Source organism: Petaurus breviceps, unplaced genomic scaffold (genome assembly GCF_028583685.1).
Source record: "Petaurus breviceps papuanus isolate PSGF00001 unplaced genomic scaffold, PetGlider_PUasm1.0 138, whole genome shotgun sequence".
Taxonomy (NCBI): domain Eukaryota; kingdom Metazoa; phylum Chordata; class Mammalia; order Diprotodontia; family Petauridae; genus Petaurus; species Petaurus breviceps.
In genome coordinates, this window is record NW_027185694.1 from 17,147,009 (window position 1) to 17,165,632 (window position 18,624).

The 18,624-nt window shown below is 38.7% G+C and overlaps 1 protein-coding gene across 2 annotated transcripts in view; it reads left to right on the top strand.

The window, feature by feature from the left end:
- The window catches only part of PRKCB (protein kinase C beta), a 650,680-nt gene that overhangs the window by 543,475 nt on the left and 88,581 nt on the right, over positions 1-18,624 (top strand). For both annotated transcript variants that reach the window (XM_069106305.1, XM_069106297.1), the window contains exon 16: positions 15,746-15,886. In XM_069106305.1, the coding sequence (XP_068962406.1) occupies positions 15,746-15,886 (141 nt within the window). The remainder of the gene's footprint in view (positions 1-15,745; positions 15,887-18,624) is intronic.

The following is an 18,624-nucleotide window of genomic DNA, read 5'->3' on the forward strand; positions in this document are numbered from 1 at the left end:
CCCATCCCATCCCCTCCCCTCCTATCCCCTCCCATCCCATCCTATCCCATCCCATCCCATCCCATGCCATCTCATCTCATCAGAGGTTGGATCTGTGAGTTCACTGTGGCCACAGGTACTCCCTTCAACACAGCCCAGCGGTGCCTCTGTGTCCTGGGTAACTGTTATACATGTCCTCCTGTAACTTTTCTGGAAGAGGTTCTGTAGTCTTTGCTCTAGATCCCTTAACATTATGTAGGCACCATAGCTCACACTGGCTATCTCTCTTATCCTTATTTTTTGCAATTCATGAAAAAACAATGCACTACAGTACACATTTACTAAGTGCTTACTGTATTCAAAAGGCCTGTGCTAGGCTGTGAGGAAGAAAGTATACAAAAATAGTTCCCTAACCTCGAGGTGTTTATAATTTAGTCTCTGTCTTCAACAATATTTCACATTCTTTAGCCTGGAACTAATATTTACTGGCCTACAAAATATTTGTGACTAAAAATCCTTTCTTTATATACCCTATATATTTTTAAACTAACATTGCTGTGTCCTCCTCCTTCCTGTGTGCTGCTTTTCCCACCCAGATTTCTGTGCCCCACCCCACCCTTTCAGCTGCTTCTCTGAGACTCCAAAAAGCCCAACAACCATAGATCTTATGAATTTAATTCCTGCAAAATCCAGTATTTCTACCCCCAGGACACAAAAGGAAAATAATCACTCCAGGAAAGTCAATGTAGTATTTGCAGTGGCTTTACACATCTGGTTTTGTGTAAAAGGCTGTCTTTATTTTTTTCCCCCTTGGGTATTATACCTGCTAATTGAGTAAGCTGCCACTATATGGTCAGTGAGATATTGGCTATGGCTTAGTGGTCAGAAGAGACAGGATCTTACAGCTTGAAAAGGCTTTTAAAGGTTAACTAGTAGACCTCCATCATTTTATTTATAGAACATAAAGTAACTTGCCCAGGGTCACACACCTAGTTGGTGGCAGCTCTCTTGATTCCTGAAACCCAGATTTCCTGATACCCAGTTCTTCCCTGCTACACACCAACTACTAGCTTCCAAACAGCTAGGTTTTCCATAAATGTTAACAGAATCAAAGATTCCAATTAGTTTCCATTAAATTTTGCTTTTTCTTTAATAATAGGACTTTTTGTTAAAGTATTGTTGTTCAGTTATTAATCAGTCATGTCCAACCCTTTTGGGGGATGTCTTTTTTTTTAAATAGTATTTTCCCCCAATTGCATGTCAAGACAAATTTTATCATTAATTTTCATATGATTTTGAGTTCCAAATTCTTCCCCCTCCATTCCTTTCCCTCCCCTCTTCTGAAAATGGGATGTAATTTTATAGAGTAACCTGTACATGTGCTATCATATTAGTCACAGTTGTGAGAGAAAGAACAGGTCAAAAAAACAAGAACAAAGTGAAAAAAATATTTCAATCTGCATTCAGAGTTCCTTAGTTCTTTATCTGGATGTGGATAGCATTTTCCTTTGTTAGTCCTTTGTACTCCTTTGGGATCATTGGGTTGCTGAGAGGAGCTGAGTCATTCATAGTTGATCGTTACACAATATTGCTGATACTATGTACAATGTTTTCCTGGTTCCTCTCTTTTCACTTTGCATCAGTTTGTACAAGTCTTTCCAGATTTTTCTGAAATCTGCCTGTTCATCATTTCTTATTGCATAATAGTATTCCATTACATTCACATACCACAGCTTGTTCAGCTATTCCACAATTAATAGGCATCCCCTCAATTTCCAATACTTTACCACCATGAAAGGGCTGCTATAAATATTTTTGCATATATGGTCCTTTTTCCTTTTTTATGATCTCTTTGGAATATAGACTTAGTAGTGGTATTGCTGGATCTGAGGGAATGCCCAGTTTGGTTGCCCTTTGGGCACAGTTCCAAATTGTTCTCCATAATGGTTGGATCAGTTCACAACTCCACCAACAGTATATCAATGTCCCAATTTTCCCACATCCTCTCCGACATTTGTAATTTTCTTTTTTTTTTTGTCATATTAGCCAATCTAATAAGTGACAGATTGTATCTCAGAGATGTTTTAATTTGCATTTCTCTAATCAAAATGATTTAGAGTACTTATTTATATGTCTATAGATAACTTTGATTTCTTCATCTGAAAATTTCCTGTTCATATTCTTTCATCATTTATTAATTGGAGAATGGCTTATATTTTTATAAATTTGACTCAGTTCTCTATATATTTGAGAAATGAGGTCTTTGTTAGAGACACTTGCTATAAAGATTTTTTCCCAGCCTTCTGCTTTCCTTGGTTGCATTGGTTTTGCTTGTACAAAAGTTTTAAAATTTAATATAATCAAAATGATCTATTTCACATTTTGTAATGCTCTCTATCTTTTGTTTGGCCATGAGTTCTTCCCTTCTCCATAGATCTGACAGGTAGACTACTCCTTGCTCTTCTAATTTGCTTATAGTGTTACCCTTTATGTCTAAACCATGCACCCATTTTGTTTTTTCCAGTTTTTTTTTTTTTTCCCAGCAGTTTTTGTCAAGTAGCGAGTTCTTATCTGAAAGGCTGGGGTCTTTGGGTTTATCATATACTAGGTCATTGACTACTGTGTCTTGTGTACCTAAAATCCATTCCACTGATCCACTACTCTATTTCTTAGCCAGTGCCAGATCATTTTGAAGATTATTGCTTTATAATATAGTTTGAGATCTAGTATTGCTAGGCCACTTTCCTTTATTTTTTTTTTATTAATTCCCTTGACATTCTTGACCTTTTGTTCTTCCAGATCAGTTTTGTAGTTATTTTCTCTAGCTCTGTTAAATAATTTTTGATAGTTTAATTGGTATGGCACTGAATAAGTAAGTTAGTTTAGACAGGTTGCCATTTTTATTATATTGGCTTGGTCTATTTATGAACAATTGATATTTTTCCAATTGCTTAGATCTGACTTTATTTGTGTGAAAAGTGTTCTATAATTGTGTTCATATAGTTGCTGGTTTGTCTTGGCAAGTAAACTTTCAAGTATTTTGTATTGTTTATAGTTATTTCAAATGAGATTTCTCTTTCTGTCTCTTGCTTTTGGACTTTGTTGGCCATATAAAAATGCTGATGATTTATGTGGGTTTATCTTATATTCTGCAATTTTGCTAAAGTTGTTAATTATTTCAAGTAGTTTTTTTAGTTGATTCTCTATGGTTCTCTAAGTATACCATCATATCATCTGCAGAGGGTGATAATTTTGTTTCCTCATTGCCTATTCTAATTCCTTCAATTTCTTTTTACTTATTGCTGTAGCTAACATTTCTAGTACTATAGTGAGTAATAGTGGTGATAATGGGCATCCTTGCTTCACCCCATTTGGGTTTTTGGGGGGGGCAAAGATATTATAATGGTTTGTCATTTTCTTCTCTGGTTCATTTTTAAAGGAGGACACTAAGGCAAACCAGGTTAAATGACTTGCCCAGGGTCACACAGCTCATGTCTGAGGCCAGATTTGAACTCAGGAAGATGAGCCTTCCTGAATCCAGGCCTAGAATTCGATCCACTAGCTTCCTAGTTGCCTTTTGGTTAAATATTAACTAGTATTAGAATAATAGGACAGCTAGGCAGTGCAATTAATAGAGTGCCAGGCCTAGAATCAGGAAAGCTCATCTTCCTGAGTTAAAATCTGGCCTCAGACAGTTGCTAGCTGTGTAACCCTGGCAAGTCACTTAACCCTGTTCCCCTCAGTTTCCCCATCTGTAAAATGATCTGGAGAAGGAAATAGCAAACCATTCTAATATCTCTGCCAAGAAAACCCTAAATGTGGTCACAGAGTTGGACACAGATGAAAAATGGCTGAACAATTAGAATAATATTATATTAAAAAGTTGATAAAAAGTTTAGAGGATTCCTTATAGAGGAATATAAGCCAAAATTCACTGAAGAGAATAATTCCTTCAAAATTAGATTAGAGCAAATGGAAGCTATTGACTTTATGAGAAATTGAGATACTATAAAAAAGATCTAAATAAATGAAAAAATAGAAAGTAATGTGAAATATCTCATTGGAAAAACCACTGACCTGGAAAATAGATCCAGAAGAGATGATTTAAAAATTATTGGACTACTTGAAAGCCATGATCAAAAAAAGAATCTAGAAATCATCCTTCAAGAAATTCCCAAGGAAAATTGCCCTGATGTTTTAGAACCAGAGGGCAAAATAGAGGTTGAAAGAATCCACCTATCACCTCTTGAAAAAGATCCCTAAAAGAAAACCCCTAGGAATATCATAGCCAAATTCCAGAGCTCCCAAGTCAAGGAGAAAATATTACAAGCAGTCAGGAAGAAACAATTTGAGTATTGTGGAAGCACAATCGGGATAACACAAGATCTAGCAGCTTTTACATTAAGGTATAGAAGGTCTGGGTGTATGATATCATGGAGGTCAAAGGAGCTAGGATTAAAACCAAGAATCACCTACCCAGCAAAATTGAGTATAATTGCTACAGGGGAAAATATGGTCACTCAATGAAATAGAGGACTTTCAAGTATTCTTGATGAAAAAACCCAGAGATGAACAGAAAATTTGACTTTTTTTTAAGCAATTGGGGTTAAGTAACTTGCTCAAGGTTACACAGCCAGGTGTTTCTGGGTGGATGCTAAGTGTCTGAGCCTGGATTCGATCCCCAGGTCATCCCAACAATGGGGCCAGTGCTCTTACTCGCTTTGCTACCTGGCCGCCCCCAGAAAATTTGACTTTCAAATACAAGAAGCAAGAGAAGCATAAGAAGGTAAACAGGAGAAAGAAATCATAAGGAACTTATTAAAGTTGAACTATTTACATTCCTATGTGGAAAAATTATCATTGTAACTCATGAGACTTTTCTCAGTATGAGGGTAGTTGAAGGGAATATATATGGATATATATATATATATGTTTGTATACATACATCTATATGTATATGAGGGTATATGTGTATAAATGCATATGTGAGTGTGTGTATATGTATGTACATATATACATAGACAGAGGGCACAGTATCAGCTGAATAGGGAAGGATGACATCCAAAAAATAAAATTAAAAGGTGAGAGAGGAATATAATGAGAGAAGACAAAAAGAAGAGATAGAATAGGGTAAATTATCTCATATAAAAGAGGCAAGAGAAAGCTGTTGCAATGGAGGGAAAGAGCAGGAGGGTGAAAGGGAATGGGTCCACCTTACTCTCATTGAATTTGGCTTAAGGAGAGAATAACACACACTCATTTGGATATCTTACTCTACAGGAAAGTAGGGAGGAAGGGGATAAGAGGGGGGATGATAGAAGGGAGGGCAGATTGGGGGATAAGGTAGTTAGAAGCACATACATTTAAAAAGTGACAGGGTCAAAGTAGAAAATAGAGTAAGTGGGGGGCAGAATAGGATGGAAGGAAATATAGTTAGTTTTTCACAATATAACAACTATGGAAACGTTTTGCATAACTATACATGTACAACCTATATTGAATTGCTGTGGGTGTGGGTGAGGAGGGAAGAAGGGAAAGAATCTGGAAATCAAAGTTTTAAAAACAAATGTTAAAAAAGTTGTTTTTTACATGAAACTGATAAATTAGATATATGGGACTGTGGTATAGAAATCCATCTTCCCCAACTAGAAAGTTAGAGGGGGTATGGGGAAGGATATGAGAGAGCAGACTGGGGGAAGGAATATTCAGTAGGCTCGCTATTTTTGGGGTAGGAGGTAGGGGAAAGATGGGCAGAAAATTTTTAACTCAAAATCATGTGTAAATGAATGTTGAAAACTAAAAATAAATTTTAAAATATATATATTTAAAAATAAAGGAATGTAAGCACAATGTATAGGTTAATGTTGCTCACTAACCTCATTCACTTTTTAATCAACCTTGATTTTATCTCGTTAGAACAGACCCCAATTTATTAGTTGATCTTGAATCTTTCTTGAAATTAGACCCTTTGAGAGTTTTCCTATAGTTTCATTGGGTATCACTACCCTTGTGACCCTTCTCTAGTCAGATCACTCGCTTAATGTGTTTTGAGTGAGGTCCACGATTCCAGTTTGCAGTACAGGGACCAGAAGAGCACCGCAAAACAGAATGTAGCAAGGATAGGAGTCAGAAGTGAGAATATAAATGAGTCAGATAGGAAATACAATCAGAGAGGCAGTCAGGGAGGATTGAAACATGCCAGATTCCACTGCGACCCTGAGTAGAAGGGCACACCAAACTGGTAAAGCCTGGTGGTTTTTTATAGGGTTATTTTTTAGGTCCAACAGGACCAGACATTGAGGAGAGGAAGCAAAGAACCTGGGCCTGGTGTGCAAGTACACATTCAGGACTAATGCTGATTCATACCAGCAGTGAACACCTGGGGAATTGGTAGCTAGTCGATGTTTAAACCCCATTACCTCCCTTCAGTTGGTAATTCAGGGGATTTGAACTTCTAGGAACTTCTTCCTTTGCTGAGAGTCTTAGAGTGAAGGAGGGAGGCTTCTGAGGTCTTTATACTAGTCCAGTGAAAGAATCTCACCTCTGACTATGTTCTCCTAATTAGTTAGTATTTTATATAGTGCTTTAATGTTTAAAAATCACTTCATATTTTTCTCATTCTATCATTACAACAACCATGGAAAACAGATGCTATTTTTATCTCCATTTTATAAAAGAGGGAACTTGGGCAAATGGAGGTTAAGTGACTTGCTCAGGATCATACACTAGTTAAATATCTAAAGCAGGATTTGAATTTGGGTCTTCCTGATTCCAGGTTCAACACTTTATCCCCTCACCACACACCTATCCAAGGAAGACTTTTAAGTCACCTTCACTGAACTCCTGACTAACTCTCTAAGTATGTAGGGTCTTCATATTCTTTCCTGTCCATAGCTACAAGGCAAAAAATATAGAGAAGATGTCCATCTGTACCCTACTCTTGGGACAACAACTCCCCCTTGATTATTTTTTTTCAATCAGAAGAGAGTTATGTTTTATACTTAATCATCACATTCAGGCATATCCCTGTCTGTCCAGACAAAGACAGGAATAACAGCTGTACCACTAATGGTCAAGAACACCATTTTTAAAAATTGCACAGGGTAGGGAGTTTTATCTCTGAAAGCAGGAGCAGTGGCAGCAAAGAGTATCCTGTGGTCAGAACTACACACCAGAGTCAGAAGAGCCAACATAACACTGAATGAATGAATAATGAATGCATTAAAAATGTATTATATGCAAAGTACTGTGCTAAATGTTGGGGATACAAATAGGGAAGCCTCTGTTAAAGCATTCACATTCTAATAGGGGAGACAACACAGTGAAAAAATTTCAACTATAAGTCAGAGAGAAAGGTCTCATGGTCCTTAGGGTGCAGAATCAAAGAAAATATCATATCAATTTCTGATGTTGAATTATTATTTGCCATTAGGTTGAAAGCATTTCCAAGGTTCTTGGGTTTGGGGTCTTGAGATGTCTTCTTTAGGGTCTGAGGGAAGGTGGTGGTCAAAGAATTAGTAATTTGACAGTTATAGGAGTTTGGAACATTGGAATAAGCAAAGAGCAAAAAGCAGGTCCATTAAAAAAGTGTTAAGACAAGCCAGGAGTATCTAAGTGTTTTCCATGTTTAATGGAAATCCGAGTTTGTAGACCTTGTTGAATTCCTACACTTACTGAGTAATCCAAGTCTGTTGCTATGACACCTGGTGGCAGTCAGTTACCAGTTATGTAGCGCTTACCCAAGGCGTGTAGCTATACCCCGCTGGCCTCCTAGTTCAGATATGTTAATTAATTATCTCAAGAAAAGTATTTTCCAAGGGAAAAAATGTCAAGTGAGCTATACCTCAGGATCAGACATTTCACATGTTAAATGCTGAGTTGATAAGTCAAAGTTGTTAGGAAAGTGAAGGAAATCTAAAGGAAGTAAAAGAATAGCATATCACTTATTGACAGTTTGTCCTGCCAAGTCCTTACTCTACCGAAATTTCCACCCAGCAGTACATTTTTTTATGGAAATAGCATTTTATGTTTTCCAATTACATGTAAACATAGCTTTCAACATTCATTTTTTATAAGATTTTTGAGTTCCAAATTTTTCACTTTCCCTCCCTTCCTTCCCCCATCCCCAAGACAGTAAGAAATCTGATATAGGTTATATGTGTGTAGTCATGTTAAAAATATTTCCACATTAGTCATGTTGTGAAAAAAGAAATAGAAAAAAACACAAACAAACCAAAGACAGTGAAAATAACATGCTTTGATCTCCATTCAGACTCCATCAGTTCTTGCTCTGGATATGGATAGAATTTTCAGTCATGAGTCTTTTGGAATTTTCTTGGATCATAGTATTTCTGAGAAGAGCTAAGCCATTCATAGTTGATCATCACACAAATGTTGTTACTGTGTACAATGTTCTTCTGGTTCTTCTCTCTTCACTCAGCATCAGTTCATGTAAGTCTTTCCAAGTTTTTCTGAAATCCACCAGCTCACTGTTTCTTATGGAACAATAGTATTCCATTACATTTACATACCATAACTAGTTCAGCCATTCCCCAACTAATGGGCATTCCCTCAACTTCTAATTCTTTGCCACCACAAAAAGAGTGAGTGGGGGTGGCCAGGTAGCACAGAGAGTAAGAGCACCGGCTCCAGTGTCAGGATGACCTGGGGATCAATTCTGGGCTCAGACACATAGCACCCACCCAGAAACACCTGGCCGTGTAACCTTGAGCAAGTTACTTAACCCCAATTGCTTAGGGGCGGCCAGGTGGCTCAGCGAGTAAGAGCACCAGCTCCAGTGTCGGGATGACCTGGGGGATTGAATCTGGGCTCAGATACTTAGCACCAGACCCAGAAATAACTGGCCGTGTAACCTTGAGCAAGTTACTTAACCCTGATTGCTTAAAAAAAAAAAAAGAGCCAGTGGTAGATTTTTGAACCTAGCTGTAGGATTTTATGCCTATTAATTTTATCCCATTAGATTTGATCCATTATTGTAGCCCTTTGAGATAATTTTTTTAACCCTCATCCAACATGCAAGTTATCTTTTTCACTTTGAATTATTTGACAAGCACTTATCAAAAACTCATTATGCATTAAATAGAAAAAACATAAAACAATCCCTGCTGTCCTGAAGGTTACATTCCACTGAACTGATACAGTACGAACACATATAAGTAAAGACTAAGTAATTTGAAAAGAGAATCAACAACCAGGGTATCAGGGAAGGCTTCGAAAAGTAAGCTGAACTAGCAAGGAAGATAAGGATAAGAACTGGGAAAGACAAAGTTTAGAAGAGGGTGCATTGTAGGCATAGATTTATGGTTTAGGAAAATTTGTAGAGGGTGGAAATGAAATGTCAGATTCAGAAAACAGCTAGTAATCCAATTTGCCTGGAACAGAGAGTGTGGGAAAGGGAGTAATATGAAATAAGGCTGAAAACATTGGTTGGACTAGATTGTGAGGGCCTTAAATGCCAAGCTAAGAAGCTTATCCTAGGGAGCCATGGAAGGTATTAAAGTAGATGAGTGACATTGATAGCTTAGGAAGTTTCTTTTGCAGCTGTACTGGTGGATTGAGAAAGACTAGGAGCAAGGAGATCAATGAAAATATTTCAGGCAAGAGGTGGTAAGGGCCCACACTAAGGTGATAACTGTGTGAGTGTAGAGAAAAGGATGGATAAGACACATGTTGTAGAGGAAATATTAATAGGATTTGGTCAGTGATAGGGGAAATGAAGGAGAGAAAAGCATTTAATCCAGAGATTCTTAACCATTTTTGCTTCATGTTTCCCTTTGGCAGTCTAATGAAGCTTATGGATTCCTCAGAATGTTTTTTAAGATTTGTAGAATTACAAAGGAAAGTAATTTGATTGAAATAAAGATGGAATTTTTCATCATCCAAGTTCATGGACCTCTGAAATCTACCATAGACTTCAGGTTAAGAACCCCTGGTCTAAGACGATTATAAACTTATAAATATGGGGGTTGGAAGGATGGAAATGCCCTCAATATAAACAGGAAAGTTTGGAGAAGGAAAAGGTTCAAAGGAGAAACCATGAGTTCTGTTTTGGAAAGGTTGGATTTGAGGAGCTAATAAGGACATCAAGGTGGAAATGTCCAGAAGGCAGTTGTTGATGTAGGACTACAGATTTAAAGCAGAGTAGGACTCAAGTATAGACATATGTCATCTGCATATAAATGATGATTGAACGTTTGGTAGTAAATGAAAGCATGTCATCTACCATTTTTATAAGTATGTTATTTCTGCTTAACAAAATGGTGGTAGTTCCATTTGGAAAATGAACACTGCCACATATTGTTGGCAAAGGACATGCTCCCCCACCCCCTTCAGTCACAGGCAGAAGGATGAGCTTTTCCAGTAAGGGGGTAGAATGTGACAAGAATAAATATGCAGGTGTGGTGGTAACCATATCAAGTACAATGGGGATCCCTACTTCCTTTGATCATCTCTATGTACATGATTCACAGATTTATTTATCTCACCCTAGTCTTTTCCTTGAGCTTAAGTCCTTAATCACTAACTGCCTACTGGACATTTTAAATGGTACATCCTGTAGAAACCTCAGATTCACCCCAAATGACCCATTTTCTCATCCCAAAACTCATCTCCCAAACCTCTCTGTTTCTGTTGCAGGCACCAAGCATCCTTCCCATCATTCTCCCACATCCTACATATCCACTTAGCTGATGAATCTTACCATTTCGATGTCTTTCATCTGTCCCCCTCTAACTACTCACATGCAATCACCTTAATTTAAGCCCTCACATCTCCTCTTGCCTAGACTATTGCACTGGCCTCCTAATTGGTTTTGCTGCCCCTAGTCTTTTTCCACTCCACGTTATTCTCCACACAGATACCAAAGTGATTTTCCTTAAATAAAGGTTTGATCATGTCACCGCCTTACTCAATAAACTTCAGTACCTCCCTATTGCTTCTAAAATAAATTAAAATAAAATATGAACTCCTTACTTGGACTTTTAAAGTCCTTCACAAGCTGACCTTTGCCCAAGTTCCAGCTCCCTAGTGTGTTGCTTTCCTTTCCATACTCTACTGTCCAGCCAAATTGGCCAGTTTTCTGTTCCTCACATATGGCCCTCCATCTCCTGTCTTCATGCCACAGTCATTCCCCATTCTGGGAAAGAGCTACGTTCTCATCTCTGCCCTATAAAATTCTTTACTTCCTTCAAGACCCTGATCAAGCAGCATCTTGTACTAGAAGCCTTTCTAATCTACTGGAAACTCACCTCCCACTGCTAGTTCCCTTCCTCCCTGGACTACTTCATCTTTTTATTTTTTTATTAGTGGTTTTTGTTTGTTGCTTTTCAGAGGGGGAAAGGGAGGGCAGTTGGGGTTAAGTGACTTGCCCAAGGTCACATGGCTAGTAAGTGTTTGGTGTCTGAGGCGTATTTGAACTCAGGTCCTCCTGACTCCAGGAACGGCGCTCTGTTCACTGCTCCACCTAGCCATCCCCTAGTGGTTTTTTATTTTTTTTTTACTGTTTGTACTTAAAGGTGACTATGTTGTCTTCCCTAGTTGATCATAAGGTCCCTGAAAGCAGAAACTATTTCCTTTTTGTCTTTGTGTACTTGGTGCCTGGCATATAATAGGCTCTTAATAAATGACTGTGCATCAATTAATTCCTCCTCAAGAAAGCAATGAACAACTAGGAAATACAAGGCAGTGACCACTCTGAGACTGGTGATCTGCTGATCCAATCACTTCCCCTGGAATTTCTGAGACACAGCCTCACTACTTAATTGGTACGAGAAAATGTCAAAATATGAAAGTTAACCTAGCTCCAACTGACGCAAGTCATCCTGAGGAGTATCTCAGATCTGAGATATCAGTGTGTGCCTGGAGGTGGGGGATACCTCTATGCCAAAATCTCCAATACCTGGATATTTTTGCCACTTGCTCAGCCTTAGGTAGGTTTATTCTACCTCAAAAGGGCAGAAATTCCTGGTTAGTGGATGTGTTAGTACTTGAGGGGGAAGAATGGAGACGCACCTAGAGAGGTCAGATCACAGAGGCCTGGCCATGACTCTACTTCCCAAAGATATTTCTAATAGTGTGTTTATGAAGGTACCTCCTCTACCTTCAAAAGGCAACAGAGGAAAGGAGCAGTTATTTCATGGTATCTATATAATATCTATCTATCTATTTAGCTAGCTAGCTATCTGGGGAGAGAGGGGGGGAGAGAGAGAGAGAGGGAGAGACAGAGAGAGACAGAGAGAGAGAGAGAGAGAGAGAGGGAGAGGGAGAGAGAGAGAGAGAGAGAGTGAGAGAGAGAGAGAGAGACAGAAAGAGAGACAGAGAGAGAGAGAGAGAGAGACAGAGGGAGAGGTGTATATAAATCTGAACACATATGAATACTTTTAAAATATATAAGGATAGAGGTAGAAACCAAAACCATGATTTCATTGACATTAAGGATAGGTGAGAAAGCTCTTTCTTTCACTGCAGATTAGTAGCTTATCTGCAATTTATAGTATTAAAAGATTTTCCTGGGGCACTGAGTGATTGTGACTTGCCTAGGGTCAAGGAGCTTGTATGTGTCAGAGATGGCCCTGGAACCCAGATCTTCTTGGTTCTCTATCTGTTCTGCCATGATGCCTCCCGTGAATGTAGAATTCTGATATTGTGTCTGAGTCCACTTTGTGACTAGGAAATGATTGCATGATCCACTAATATTCTCTTTTTCACATTCTCCATTCCACCCGAACTAGGTTACTTTCTGTTACCTGTAGGAACATACTGTACACTTTACAAAACACAGAATTTCAAAGATAGAAGAGGCCACTCTAAATTATGACAGGAAAAAAATGGCCCTTAGAGTCTACTCAACGAGCAGTTTATCCAACCTTTGCTTAAAGACCTTCAATAAGGGGGAACCCACTACTTGGGTTCCTGTTAACCTGTTCTATTGTTCTACCTCTGAATCTCAGTTTGTGATTCCTTGTTGAACTCTCATGCACTTTATATACTGCCACTCAAAGGCTGTCTCCTCCAGAAAAACCTTCTCTGGCTCCACCTTTCAAAAATGAGCACTCTAGCCAAATGTGGTGGCTCTTGCCTCTCGTTCCCTGCTACCAAGGATATTGAGCCTCGTGGAATGCATGAACTTGGGAGTTCTGAGATGATGGAGCAGGGCTGAAGTCAGTCGGGCTCCACGCTAAGTGTGGCAGCTATATTGTGAAGCCCTGGTAGCAGAAAGCCAGCAGGTGGCCTATGGAGGGACGAAATGGCCCAGATCAGAAATAGGGCTGAGCAAAGCTTCTGTGCCAATCAACATTGGGATCCAGTCCATGAGTGGCCTTTGTGCTTCCAGCATGATTGAGACAGAGAGATCTCATGTTATCATCATCATCATCATCATCTTCATCTTTATCATCATCTTCATCATCATCATCTTCATCTTCTTCATCATCATCATCATGTCTCCCCCAAGACTCATTTGTCCCTCTTTTACTCACTAAGCATGCCTGGAGAATAAAATGAAATGCACACTCCTGAACCTGACATTTGAGACCCTTCACAATCTGGCTCCTACTTAGTATCTCCCTATACACCCATTTACCAAATTTACATTTATATTGCAGTCAAGATGTTACCTGATCTTGGTACTCTTATCTCCCACCTTGGTGGATCTACAGAAGCTGCTCCCAGTGCCTGAAATGACCTCCCTCCTTATCTTTACTGCTGAGCATCATTTTTCCCCCATGACTACACAGATGCTACCTTCCCAGTCATTTTCTTTTGTACATTTTCTACCTACCTACATTTTCTTTGTACAATCTTTATTTATCTACTTGTTCTTTACCTCTTGTAAGCTCTCAAGGGCAAGGTCTCTTTCATTTGTTTCTCTGTATTCCCAGTGCCTTGCACATACTTAGTACCCCAAAAATATTTGTTGGATTGATTGGAAATGTTGGATTAGTTTGTATTATAATTATTTGTGTAGGTTTCCTTTCCCTTTACTAGACTTTAAACTAAATGAGCGCAGTGACCTTGCTTTGTATACAGTAGGTACTTAATAAATGCTTGCTGTTTTATATTTTCTTATTATTTCCTTAATATTATCCCCTTTCAATGCCTTCTTGCTCACCACTGTTTTTTTTCCACAGCCCCACACTCACTGTTGCAATAAGTCTGACAGCTCACATTTAATATAATAAAATATTGTTACATATTATAATATTTATATAGGGCTTAATGATTTACTAAGAGCATTCCTCATAACAACCCTGTGAAGTAGGTAATACATCAATCCAGTTTTTCAGACAGAGAAACTGAGACCCAGAAAGGTAAGTTGACTTGCTCTATAAAGGTCATTCTTATAAATAGTGAGTAGCAAGGAGGGGATTGAAGCCTCCTTGCTTGTTTTACTACACCATCTGCCTCTCACAACTGCCCCCAAATATATACAAGACTTGGGATCAAATAAATTTTCACACCATTTTATACTGGTTTAAAAAAGGAAGTCTAAGAGCTGCTATTCATCTTGGGTTTTTTGCGCTAGCTCAAAGATACAAAGATGTCAGGTTGATAAGTAAGTAATTTAAACAGCAAACCAGAGAAATCTCAGTGGAATTGAGCCTGATGTGTGATCCAGGGGAAGAAGAGCTATGTGTGTTTTGACTATTTAATGAGCTTTAAAAAGTAATTACTGATGACCAATGTTTGCTGTAATATTTTGGCAGTTTCTTAAGGGAAGAAGCCCCATGCAGTGGAGATAGCCCCAGACTGGGAGACAGGATACCGGGTTTTATTCCTTACCCTGACTGAGTTACTTCCTTATTCTGGACCCCAATTTCCTTATATGGAAAATGGGTAAAGTGTTGGATTTGGAAGGTAGCTTAGAGGTCATCATTTATGAAAAATGGGGGAGGGGAAGAATATCTAATGGTTCCCCCTCCCTCGTTTTTTTATAGATAATAAACTCTACATACCTTGAAACTCTAACATTCTACAGTGATTTTTGTTATGTAGTAGTCTCAACCAGCTTCTCACAATGGATCATGCAGATATGGAATTTGAAAGATTTAAAGCCATCCTCATGGATTACACCTATAGGTTCACATAATTTGTTCCTAGAAGAAACGATTGTTTTTCAGTAGTCCAACAGTTAAAAACCAAACCAAATCAACATTTATTAAGTGCCTTCTGTCTAAGGCACTTGGCAGCATAGCAGTGTGGCATAGTAGACAGAGTTTGCCTCGCAATTAGGAAGACCTGGCTAGGGTCAAGTTCCCACTCTGACACATGCTGACTGTGTGACCCTGGGTAGGTCATTTACCTCCTCAGTGCCCTAGGAAACTAAGACTCTAAGTTGGAAAGCAGGTAAAGATCTGAATTAGTAGAGGAAGCTTTCCCATCAGAAATTCTCTCCACCAAGGAAGCCTGAGATCTTTTCCAAAATTAAAATGTCCAAGTCACTATGTTGAGCACTGGTGATACAAAATGAAAAACAATTCCTGCCCTCCAGGAGCTTACATTTAACTAGGCTTCAGTTGGTTTTGTCTGAGAGACTTGTTTATGAGATAAAATTGCATTAGACATTGATGCTGATGAAAAGCAGGCAGATGCTGGCAAGAGAAGCAGGATGAAGGATGAATGGGGAAAGGGCAAACCTTTTAAATTCTTTAATTCATTTTCTTTGCTAATTCAACTGGGAAATAGCGTTTCAGCATATTGTTTCTATTTCTGAAACCAGTTGAATGAAATGTTTCTCTTTTCTTTTAAGCTGATGACCAAACACCCAGGTAAACGTCTGGGATGTGGGCCTGAAGGTGAACGAGATATTAAGGAACATGCATTTTTCCGATATATTGACTGGGAGAAACTTGAACGCAAGGAGATTCAGCCCCCGTACAAGCCAAAGGCTGTAAGTCAACTATTTCAATTTTTTTCTTCCTCTCCCTCTCTCTTTCTCACCTCTTCGCTTTTCTCTCTCCTCTCCTTTGTTCCTTCCTTCTCTCTCTTTGCCTCTGACATACTCTCTTTTTCTCTCTCCTTAGAGTATGTGCTCTTAGCACGGTGTGAGATACAGACATGCTGTGTATATTTATGTACTTCCTCATGCGTCTACACAAGCCTCTATACTAAAACATATGGATGCCTATGAAATACACACATACCAACAGATTTAGACCTCTAACTCCACACATAAACCATCTGCCCTTTGCAGATATAGGAACTGTATTAGGGCTATTGAGTTTTGATTTTATGGTTGTAATTATAATGAGTGTCTTCAGCGAAAATTTTTGGAGAATGGTTGGTTCTTCATCAAGCCAAATAGTCCTGCTCTCCTTGTGGGCTGTGATGAAGAATCTAATTTCACCTGGGTTCTTTCCATTGGTTTGATTATGTCACTTTCTCCTCATACTGGTGTTGAAAAGGTCACATTGTTTATCTCAACCATATTTAAATTTAATTCAGAAACTCAAATGCTGTCTGAGTCAGTAATTCGTGGTAATTCTCTGATCCGCTTCTGCCCAAGGTGAAACACAGGACAAATCAGATTTGGAATAGTTTATGAATGTTAGCCAGCCTCTTTGAGGGTCTTGACTATGGGACTAGCCTTGGCAATTTTTCTTCTATAATTTAAGAACTTAAATTACAGAATCCTCTAAGGTAGGGGTGTGTGTGTGTGTGTGTGTGTGTGTGTGTGTGTGTGTGTGTGTGTGTATACATATGGGTGTGTTCTTGCATACTTGTGAATTTTTCCACTCATGCCTTAGTGAGTTTGTCATAGCTAAGGACCCAACAGGGAAGAACAATTAGCTCTCTGATTCAGGTTCTGTTTATACTTCACTGAGGAAGGTTAGTTCTTAGAGGATATAGGTCATGGAGTTTAAGAATCAGAAGGAAGAGAATTTAAAGCTCATCCAGTACACTATAATTTCATAATAAAAAAGGCAGCTGAAGTCTACAAAGGACCTGCCCAAAGTCATATGGCTAGTCAGGGGCAAAACTGGGATTGGAACCCAAGTCTCTTGACTCCATCTAATATTTTTAATTTAAGTGGGGCTCTATGATTTAATTAGAAGTGTTATTGTGTAGAAATTTTAGCATGTGGAACTTAAATCTTACCATAGAATTGTATGTGATAGAAACTTAGGAAATCTAAGGGTAGGCCTGTGCATTCAGTATAGGAATCTCTTTCATTACAATCATGACAACGTTAATTTGAATATCTCCACTGACAGAAAGCTCACTGCTTTGAAAAATATCCTGTTGCATTGATGGATGTCTCTAACTGGTAGAGGCTCAACCCTATTTGTATTGAACTCAGATCTCAAATCTTGTATGCCTTGAAGACACATAGAACACCTACTTCTTCCACATGTCAACCCTCCAAATATCTACTCTTCCTGGGGGGGGGAAAACGCCCCTAAGTCTCTCAGATATCTCTAATAGGATTTCAAGTTTCAAAACTATAAGGATTTCTCAATTGCTAACATGGGTGTGCCTGAGAAAATAGAGGACTTAGAAGGTCTCGAGGTCACAGTTGTTACTATCCTTATGACATAGTCATCATTGCTTAGCCCTTTGCTATCGTGCTTGACTCTAAAACTTCAGTCTGCAACACTGCCCAATGCCCATGAGCTTTCTCAGTGGCACCCACTGGGACACAGATATAAACATGAATGGAAAGCCTCCCAGCTAACCACACTCCCCAGAGAGCTCGGGCTCTTCCATAACCTGGCTCACCTGGCTCATTTTCTTTCCCTGCCATCAATACCCATCACTTAAACAAGCATGAAGATCAGTTTAAAGAATGCCAACTGAGAGGCCTGGACTTTCCCTGTTTTACTGGCTAAGAAGCAGCCTAAGAGAGGGAGAGAAGCTAAGGTCTTTATTGGAGCTATTGGGAGCAGTCCACAGCTTCCCACCTCCACAGATTTGCTACCTTGTTTCTTGGACCAAAGGAACTGACTGACACCTTTCACCAGTTTGTAAACATCCATCTTAAAGTATCTCAAGAAAAGAAATAATATTCCAAATGTGCTTTGCCCAGGGCAAAGTACAATAGATGTATTATCTCCCTCAAACTTTCATTGATACAAACTAAAATTTTAGTCATATTTTAATTAGCTGCACCATCCTTTTAGCTCCTGCTGAGTTTGGATTGAGTAAAACCATAAGAATTTTCCCCTTATGTACTGCTCTTAAGCCAGACATCCCTGATCCTATTCTTGTGACTTGTTTGTTTGTTTTTTTTTTAACCTAAATACAGGACCTTATATTTATTTTTAGTGCAATACAGACTATGAGTGGTCCTCCCAAAATAAAAAGTTTTCTTTTATGAGCTTGGCAATGAACTATTTGTCATTCAGATGAGTTTACTTAAGCTCAGGAAGCTGGCTATGGAATGATGGCTCTTGTGTTTTTCAAACACAGTAATTCATGCAGCTTGGGACCATCCTGAAAATGGTCAACTAAAGCAGTAACATCAAACTTGGGACCCACTAACCCTGCAGGTCACACATTGACTTGGTTTTAAAATGTAAAATCATCTATATTTTATTGCACTTATTTTGTTAAATATTTTCCATTTTAATATAGCTCAGGTAGCACTTGGGAAATGCAGACATGTTGTTCACAAGTTTGATGCCCTTG